Genomic DNA, 9895 nt, shown 5'->3' with positions numbered 1-9895 from the left:
CCGGCCATGAAAGCTCCGACAACACAATACTATTATTATTGCTATTATTGTATAACAACACAATACTTATTATTATTATTATTACTATTACTATTAATGTATAGGATGTCCTAAGTGAAGTATTTGCCCCATGGATATGGGGGTCATGCTATATGCTGGCCTGAACTCTTAAAGGGAAAGAAAAACATAAATTGCTAATAATCATAATCATAATAATAATGAGTCACTTTATTATTATTGTTATTGTTATTACTACTATTATTGTATAGGATGTCCTAAGTGAAGTATTTGCCCCATGGATACGGGGGTCATGCTATATACTGGCCTGAACTCTTAAAGGGAAAGAAAAACATAAATTGCTAATAATCATAATCATAATAATAATGAGTCACTTTATTATTATTGTTATTGTTATTACTACTATTATTGTATAGGATGTCCTAAGTGAAGTATTTGCCCCATGGATACGGGGGTCATGCTATATACTGGCCTGAACTCTTAAAGGGAAAGAAAAACATAAATTGCTAATAATAATAACCATAATAATGAGACACTTATTTATTATTATTATTGTTATTATTATTACTACTATTATTGTATAGGATTTCCTAAGTGAAGTATTTGCCCCATGGATATGGGGGTCATGCTATATACTGGCCTGAACTCTTAAAGGGAAAGAAAAACATAAATTGCTAATAATAATCATAATAATAATAATGAGACACTTATTTATTATTATTATTGTTATTGTTATTACTACTATTATTGTATAGGATTTCCTAAGTGAAGTATTTGCCCCATGGATACGGGGGTCATGCTATATGCTAGCCTGAACTCTTAAAGGGAAAGAAAAACGTAAATTGCTAATAATAATAATCATAATAATAATAATTAGTCACTTATTTATTATTATTATTGTTATTATTATTACTACTATTATTGTATAGGATTTCCTAAGTGAAGTATTTGCCCCATGGATACGGGGGTCATGCTATATGCTAGCCTGAACTCTTAAAGGGAAAGAAAAACGTAAATTGCTAATAATAATAATCATAATAATAATAATTAGTCACTTATTTATTATTATTATTGTTATTATTATTACTACTATTATTGTATAGGATTTCCTAAGTGAAGTATTTGCCCCATGGATACGGGGGTCATGCTATATGCTGGCTTGAACTCTTAAAGGGAAAGAAAAACATAATAATAATAATAATAATAATAATAATAATAATAATAATAATAATAATACTGTAAGCCGCTCCGAGTCCCCTTTGGGGAGATGGTGGTGGGGTACAAATAAAGTTTATATTATTATTATTATTATTATTATTATTATTATTATTATTATTCGGGCTGAGAAAGGCGGTATACCAATATGGTAAACAAATAAACGATAAATATTATTACTATTATTCTTCCTCCGCAGAGAGATTTCGTTGCCACAAACAAAACACGACGCAGGGTAAATTGAGAAAAAAAAAGATAATCAAGTTTATTGACAGAGACAAGTAAATGAAATACAAAAAAATCCCCCAAACTTAACATTCTCTTTTCCCCATAATGCGGAAATCCGCTCCTTCTCCTTGCGTCGCCTTGAACCCCACCGTCGCAATACTCAAAATACACAGAGCCATCTCTCGATGCATAACAGAGTTTGAGGACCACACAAGTCAGACTTTTATACATATATATGTCTGTCTCCGATCCCTCCGCCTCTCCGAATCACATTTATTTATGTACACCTCCCTAATCGAAATCCCTATTGATTTATTGCGATAGACCCCCCCCCCCCCCCCATCCCTTACAAGGCTTTGATTTTGCTTGGGGTTAGGAATTAAGCTGAGTTGCTGTGAGTTTTCCGGGTTGTCTGGCCATATTCCAGAAGCATTCTCTCCTGACGTTTCACCTACATCTATGGCAGGCATCCTCAGAGGTTGTGAAGTCTTTTGGAAACTAGGCAAGTGAGGTTTATGTATCTGTGGAATGGGAGAAAGAACTTTTGTCTGTTTGAGGCAAGTGTGAATCCAGGGCTGGGGGAATCCCAACAAAGGATTTCCCCCAGGTAGGAAGCAGCCAAGCCTTGAGGCTGCAAGGCTATTCAATGCTGATCAAGGTGATCAATTGCAGCATTCACACTTGCCTCCAACAGACAAGAGTTCTTTCTCACACGCTGGACATTATTCCACAATTATATATAAACCCCACTTGCCTAGTTTCCAACTGACCTCACAACATGGATTGTTGTGTGTTTTCCGGGCTGTATGCCTATGTTCTAGAAGCATTCTCTCCTGATGTTTCACCTCCATCTATGGCAAGCATCCTGCCATAGATGCAGGTGAAATGTCAGAAGAGAATGCTTAAGGAATATGGCCATACAGTCTGGAAAACACACAACAACCCAGTTTGCTAGTTTCCAACTGACCTCACAACGTGGATTGTTGTGTGTTTTCTGGGCTGTATAGCCATGTTGCAGAAGCATTCTCTCCTGATGTTTCACCTCCATCTATGGCAGGCATCCTCAAGAGGTTGTGATGACCTCAAAACCACTGAGGATGCCTGCCATAGATGTAGGCGAAACATCAGAAGAGAATGCTTCGGGAACATGGCCATACAGCCTGGAAAACACACAACAACCCAGTTGCCTAGTTTCCAACTGACCTCACAGCATGGATTGTTGCATGCTTTCCAGGTTGTACGGCCATGTTGCAGAAGCATTCTCTCCTGACGTTTCACCTCCATCTATGGCAGGCATCCTCAAGAGCTTGTGTTGACCTCACAACCTCTGAGGATGCCTGCCATAGATGCAGGTGAAACGTCAGAAGGGAATGCTTCCAGAACATAGCCATACAGTGCAGAAAACAAACAACAACCCAATGATTCCGACATTGAAAGCCTTCGACAATACATTGACCTCACAACCTTTGAGGATACCTGCCATAGATGTGGACGAAACGTCAGAAGAGAATGCTTCCGGAACATAACCATACAGTGCAGAAAACAAACAACAACACAGTGACTCCGGCCATGAAAACCTTCGACAATACATTGACCGCACAACCTTTGAGGATACCTGTCATAGATGTGGATGAAATGTCAGGAGAGAATGCTTCTGGCCAGAACTCACAACAATCCAGAGGTCCAGCCATGAAAGCCGTCGACAACACAAAGATATATAACCTCTAGGCATGGGCAATCCATGGTTCTAAATGTTTCTAAAGTACTTACAAAAGTAATGTTCTGGTGGTGAAAACTAGGGGGCGCTGGTGCTTTGTTTCTAAAGTGTTGCTAAAGTTCTGGTGGTGAAAATTTCAGAACTCTAACAAAACTTTCAAAATTTTTGTTATAAATGGCAGTTCCTAATTGGTTCTGTCAAGTTCTGGTGGTGAACACTAGGGGGTGCTGGTGCTTTGCTTCTACAGTGTTGCTAAAGTTCTGGCGGTGAAAATTTCAGAACTCTAACAAAACTTTCAAAATTTTGTTATAAATGGCCGTTCTGTCATAAAAAATCGCCAATAAAGAAATAATAATGAAATTTTGAAAGTAGTTCTGAAATTTTCACCACCAGAACTTTAGCAACACTTTAGAAACAAAGCACCAGCGCCCCCTAGTTTTCACCACCAGAACTTTACTTTTGGAAGTACTTTAGAACCATGCCTAGTAACCTCATGTTGTGTTAGGTTCCAGTTAGGAAACTGTCCCCAGTGATGAAAATTTGGCTTCTGGATTGTATTGGTAACCAATTGGTGGCCAATTTCGCTTCCTAGAAGCCCCAAATCTATTGATTTTGAGTCGGAACTCCAACATATAGAAGGCCAGAAATTATATTATTAAAAACTGCACCGATTGCATTGAAATGAATGGACGATGCTCTCCGATTCAACGACCGTGCGTGCGGCATCCCAAATAGATTGGGAACCGTATAACGGCATGATGGTGAACCTATGACACGCGTGTCAGCACTGACACTCATGACTATTTTTGATGATACGCAGACACATGCGGCCCAAGTGCGGCATCCCAAATGGATTGGGAACCCTATAACGCCATGATGGTGAACCTATGACACGCGTATCAGCACTGACGCGCATGGCTATTTTTGATGACATGCGGCCACATACAGAGAAATACACCTTACAAGAGCCAAACTAATTCCATCCTTAAATTTAACATCTGCACATTTGAGCATTGTTTACTCCATAACTCAGCGCAGATTATACATTTTTCTTATGCCATGATGGTGAACCTATGACACGCGTATCAGCACTGACACGCATGGCTATTTTGATGACATGCGGCCGCATACAGAGAAATACACCTTACAAGAGCCAAACTAATTCCATCCTTAAATTTAACATCTGCACATTTGAGCATTGTTTACTCCATAACTCAGCACAGATTATACATTTTTTTCTTATTTAAACTATAAATATTGCAAAATTATGTTGTTTTCTCTCTCTCGAAGTGACACCCAAGTTATGCTCAGGTTTTTGGCAAATTGTGACACACCAAGCTCAAAAGGTTGCGGACAGGCTTCCCCATCCAACCGCTCCTCTGTTCCTTCTCATTTCTCCCACTTATATTTTTGATTTTTCCTGTTTTTGGTGTGCATGCTGAAGTCTTTTGGTATGGGGGGGGGGGGTAAAGGAAACCACCCACCTTCCGCTTTCGGACATAAAAAATCTACACAAGAGGCACTTTTCCCGTCTTTTTCCCGTCTCCCATCCGACTCGTCTTCCTTTCTTCTTCCTGCTCAGAGAATCAAAACTGGCTAGTACAGAAATCCAGACTCTTTTTTATATATATATATAGAATATATATATAAATGCTGCACAGATTTAGGGCTGCCCCATATATATATATCTATGTACACACACACAAAACACACAGTAGAATGGAGACACTGGTATTTAGGATGGTGGGCAATGGATATGATTGGATAAGGGAAGGAAAAGACAACTGGGTTGTTGTAGGTTTTTTCGGGCTGTATGGCCATGGTCTAGAGGCATTCTCTCCTGACGTTTCGCCTGCACTTTGGCAAGCATCCTCACTACCTCTGAGGATGCTTGCCAAAGTGCAGGCGAAACGTCAGGAGAGAATGCCTCTAGACCATGGCCATACAGCCCGAAAAAAACCTACAACAACCCAGTGATTCTGGCCATGAAAGCCTTCGACAATACAGGAAAAGACAACGTTGGGGGAAACGTACGGATACGAGAGGAAGGAAGTTTTGGTTTGGGGATATAAGGAACGATAGGGCATCCTATCGTATGGGGTCGGGTACTTGGGTAAACAAAACAGCTGCCCTTAAAAAAATAATAATAATCATTGGGTTGTTGTCGTTTTTTTTCGGGCTATATGGCCATGTTCTAGAGGCATTCTCTCCTGACGTTTCGCCTGCATCTATGGCAAGCATCCTCAGAGGTAGTGAGGTCTGTTGGAACTAATCAAGGTGGTGAGTCGAAACATTCACACCTAGCTCCAAAACAAGGACATGCAAAACAAGGACATCTAATCACCTCTCAACAAAAGTTTGCTCCAGGCACTGTCACACCATTATATGCTAATCAAGGTGGTCAGTTGAAACATTCACACCTAGCTCCAACAGACAAGAGTCCTTTGTCCCACCTTGGACGTCATTCCACAGATATATAAACCCTTTTTCCTAGTTCCAACAGACCTCACTACCTCTGAGGATGCTTGCCATAGATGCAAGCGAAACGTCAGGAGAGAATGCCTCTAGAACATGGCCATATAGCCCGAAAAAAAACTACAACAACCCAGTGATTCCGGCCATGAAAGCCTTCGACAATAATCATCGTATTTTCTAACTCTCCGGATGCGTCGTTGTTGTAGTTTTTTTTCGGGATATATGGCCATGTTCTAGAGGCATTCTCTCCTGACGTTTCGCCTGCATCTATGGCAAGCATCCTCAGAGGTAGTGAGGTCTGCTGGAACTAATCAAGGTGGTGAGTTGAAACATTCACACCTAGCTCCAACAGACAAGAATCCTTTGTCCCACCCTGGTTATTCCACAGATATATAAACCCTTTTTCCTATTTCCAACAGACCTCACTACCTCTGAGGATGCTTGCCATAGATGCAGGCGAAACGGCAGGAGAGAATGCCTGTAGAACAGGGGTCAGGAACCTTCGGCCCTCCAGGTGTGGTGGACTTCAACTCCCACAATTCCTTGGGCCAAGGTAAGCCTTTGGGGCAAATGCCGAGCCTCAAGGAATTGTGGGAGTTGAAGTCCACCACACCTGGAGGGCCGAAGGTTCCCCATGCCTGCTCTAGAACATAGCCATATAGCCCCCCAAAAACTACAACAACCCAGTGATTCCAGCCATGAAAGCCCTCAACAACAATAATCGTATTTTCTAACTCTCCGGATTCGTCGTTGCGTCTTTTCGCCCCGACGGAACAGCACAAATGATTGCCCCATAAGTAGGTTAAACATAAGACGTGGCTTCATATATCAGCTTGCTATGGAAATTATTATTATTTAAAAAATAGATTTATATACAAGGCCCCAGTCCACCGTGGGTGTCAAGCAAAGGGTGCCGGCGTGTGGCGCGGAATAAGTTACTAATTCCAGTCACGGCCACCGTGGAATCGGAGAGGGCGACGGAAGGGGGCTGAGCCCCGGCACACGGTCCCGGAGGATGGGCAGGCGGGCGGACGCCGCTCTTTTTTTTTCCTTCAGGGGTCGCGCTCCTTTTTTACTTTGACGTCTCCGGCTAAGATGGTGGCGATCTCGCCTTGCATGAAGGCCCAAGGGACGTTGGAGCCCACCAAGGGGCACTTCTCCCCGCTGGGGCAATACACCTCGCCGGCGGCTCCTTGGGCTTTGATGAAATCCCGGGAACACGGGAAGCAGAACTTGTGCCCGGGCACCGAAGGGCACTGGACGAAGTGGGTATCCTCCAGGCGCTCGTGGCAGATGGTGCAGCACAGCGGGGCGCTGCTGGCGCCGCCCGAGGAATCGGGGGCACTCTGGGTGCCGCTCGGCTCTACTCCACCGGAAGAGTGGGCTCCGGAGGAAGAGGAAGAAGAAGAGGAAGACGAGGAGGAGGAAGTGGTCGTCGCTTGGCCCGGCTCTCCGTTGCGGGGCACCAAGCGGTGTTGGCCGGATGCGGCGGGCGAAGCCGGGCTGGCGCTGTTTTGCCGGGCGGTGGTGGAGTGCACCGGATTGACCTCTTTATTCCCCAAGGTGTCGGCCACGTTCTTCAGAGCCGTGATGGGCGAGGGGTCGTTGCGCAATGAGCCCTCCGACACCGCCGACGTCGGCAAGTGTGCCATGCCGGAGGGATACATGCCGCCAGATGAACTTTGCGCCAACCAGTGCTGCCTCTGCTGTTGCTCCTCGCCGGTCATTTTTCCGGACAGCTCCCCTTCCGGCTCGGGAGAGGCTTTGCGCCTGCGCATCACGGCCCGCGAGGGCGGCACAGCCCTGAGCAGGAGGCTGGGCGGCATAGCGCAGTTGCTGTCGAGGTACTGCTGCGGCATCGTCTCCGCCGACGGCGGCTCTCGGAAGAAGCGGACGTTTTCGGTGAACAGCTCGCCGAGGAGGCGCCACTCGTTGGAGCCGTGGCATTTCTCGTATTCGAGATACTTATACCCCGACGAGATGACTTTCCCGGGCTCCTTGAGGCAATCCTGGAACATCTGCTTGGCCACTCCTAAAACGCCGGCGTAGACGTTGCCGGAGCCGCACGGATACTCGGTGAAGAGCTTGAGCTCGTACTCGTAGCTGGGCCGAGGAGTGGCGTCGAAGGCGAAGATCCTCCCGACGAGCGAGTGGTCCTTCTTGAAGCGCACGTTGAAGGGGGCGCAGCCGTAGAGCGCCATCAGCCGCTCGCGCACCGCCTTGGGTTTGCCGTGCCACTCCTCCGCCCGACCCCGCATGGCTTCGTTCAGCTCTGCCAAGCACTCGCTGTTGCGCTGCTTCTCCTTCTCATAGTCGCCGTACACCAACCTCGCCGGCTTGCCTAAATCGCCTAACATCGGCGACGCCATGATTCCTGGACGAGCCCCCAATCCAGAGACGGCGGCTAAGAGACCTTGGGGTCCGGCCATCAGCCCTTGCGGCACCAAATTGGGGGGCACCGGGCCGAGCAGCGCCCGGCGTGCCGTGGGACTTTGCCGGCTTCCTTCACCCTCGTCGGAGCCGGAGCCGCGGGCCAAACCGTTGGGCAAGCGCGGGCTGAGGGCGTATTCGCCACCGGAGAGTCGCCCGCTACCCCGCTCGTATCTTTCCAAGGATGCCATGCCACCGCCGCTTCCGCCGGCACCGCCGCCGCCGTCCTTGGCATGCTTGGCACCTTGCGGCCCCGGCGAGCGGCCTTCCTGCAAGACGTGGTTCCTCTTCAGCTGCCGGGCGGTCTCGATGAGGAATTCGATGCGGTCGGCGCCTTCGAAGTTGACGCAGCCCCGGCAGACGGCTTCGCTGAAGTCCCAGATCATGGCCCAGGGCATCTTGGGCAAGTCGCACAGGTAGCACCACTGCCGGCGTGACGTCTGCCCCGAGGAAGACATCCTGGAGGAAAGGCCCGTCCAAGGCCGGAGGCAACCGATGCAGCCGAGCTCCAACAGGGGGCCAAGAATGCAACTGGTGCAGCCAAGGCAGACCAGGCCAAGGAAACAGCAGCAGCCAGCCTCTGAGGATCACAACCAGGGCCTTCCCTTCTCTCTCTCTCGCTTGCAAAGCGTGCGGACGGGAATCCCGCCCCTAATGCGGGTTTGGCGCGGGAGGAGGAGGAGGAGGGAGACGAGGACGCGGAGGAGAACTCTCCCAAGGCCAGGGAGGAAGGAAGGAAGGAAGGAAGCAACCGGGGGGAAAGAGGGGGGCACCTGGCTTTCTTTTCTCCTCCTCTTCCCCCCTCCTCTCTTTCTCTTCTTCTCGCCCGCCTGCCCTCTTCCAGGGAGAAACTTACATAACTCCGCTGCAAGGCGCGCTGGGAGATGTAGTTCGGGGCAGCCGGGGGCGGGGCTGACAGGGAGGGGCTCCCCCATGGCTCTTAAAGGCGGACCTGCAGGCAGGCAGGCAGGCATGGAATAAATAGAGAGAGAGAGATATGCAGATAGATTGATAGGCAGATAGATATGCAGATAGAAAGATAGGTAGGTAGACAGACAGACTCTGGGTATTGGTGCTCATCTCCATTTCTAAGCCGAAGAGCCGGCGTTGTCCATAGACGCCTCCAAGGTCATGTGGCCGGCATGACTGCATGGAGCGGATGGATAGAGAGAGAGAGAGAGAGAGATAGATAAGTGGATGGATCAATGGAAGGAAGGTAGGAAGGAAGGAAAGATAGATAGATGATAGAGAGATGGATGGATGGATGGATGGATGGAAGGAAGGAAAGATAGGTGGATGGATCAAAGGAAGGAAGGAAGGATAGATAGATAGATAGATAGATAGATAGATAGATAGATAGATAGATAGATAGATAGATAGATAGATAGATAGATGAATAGATGGATGGATGGAAGGAAAGATAGAAGGTGGATGGATCAATGGAAAGAAGGAAGGAAGGCAAGATAGATAGATAGATAGATAGATAGATAGATAGATAGATAGATAGATAGACGGATGGAAGGAAAGATAGAAAGATAGAAGGTGGATGGATCAATGGAAAGAAGGAAGGAAAGATAGATAGATAGATAGATAGATAGATAGGAAGATTAATAGATGGATGGATAGAAGGAAAGATAGAAAGATAGAAGGTGGATGGATCAATGGAAAGAAGGAAGGAAAGAAAGATAGATAGATAGATAGAGAGAGAGAGATGAATAGATGGATGGATGGAAGGAAAGATAGAAAGATAGAAGGTGGATGGATCAAAGGAAGGAAGGAAAGAAAGAGAGAGAGATAGGAAGATGGATGGGT

At 46.6% G+C, this 9895-nt stretch overlaps 1 protein-coding gene across 1 annotated transcript; it reads right to left on the bottom strand.

The window, feature by feature from the left end:
• Positions 1-1473: 1473 nt before the first annotated feature.
• Positions 1474-8953, bottom strand: LOC137094963 (interferon regulatory factor 2-binding protein 1-like). The gene has a single exon (XM_067461021.1). It carries the CDS (start codon positions 8539-8541, stop codon positions 6706-6708), a length of 1836 nt encoding a protein of 611 aa, XP_067317122.1. The 5' UTR covers positions 8542-8953; the 3' UTR covers positions 1474-6705.
• Between the last annotated feature and the right edge of the window lie 942 nt (positions 8954-9895).

The sequence above is a fragment of the Anolis sagrei genome, chromosome X, assembly GCF_037176765.1.
Source record: "Anolis sagrei isolate rAnoSag1 chromosome X, rAnoSag1.mat, whole genome shotgun sequence".
Taxonomy (NCBI): Eukaryota; Metazoa; Chordata; class Lepidosauria; order Squamata; family Dactyloidae; genus Anolis; species Anolis sagrei.
This window is presented reverse-complemented; position numbering and strand designations above follow the sequence as displayed.

Excerpts from the sequence above, each read along its gene's own strand:
- LOC137094963 (XM_067461021.1), bottom strand. The coding sequence starts at position 8,541 with ATGTCTTCCTCGGGGCAGACGTCACGCCGGCAGTGGTGCTACCTGTGC.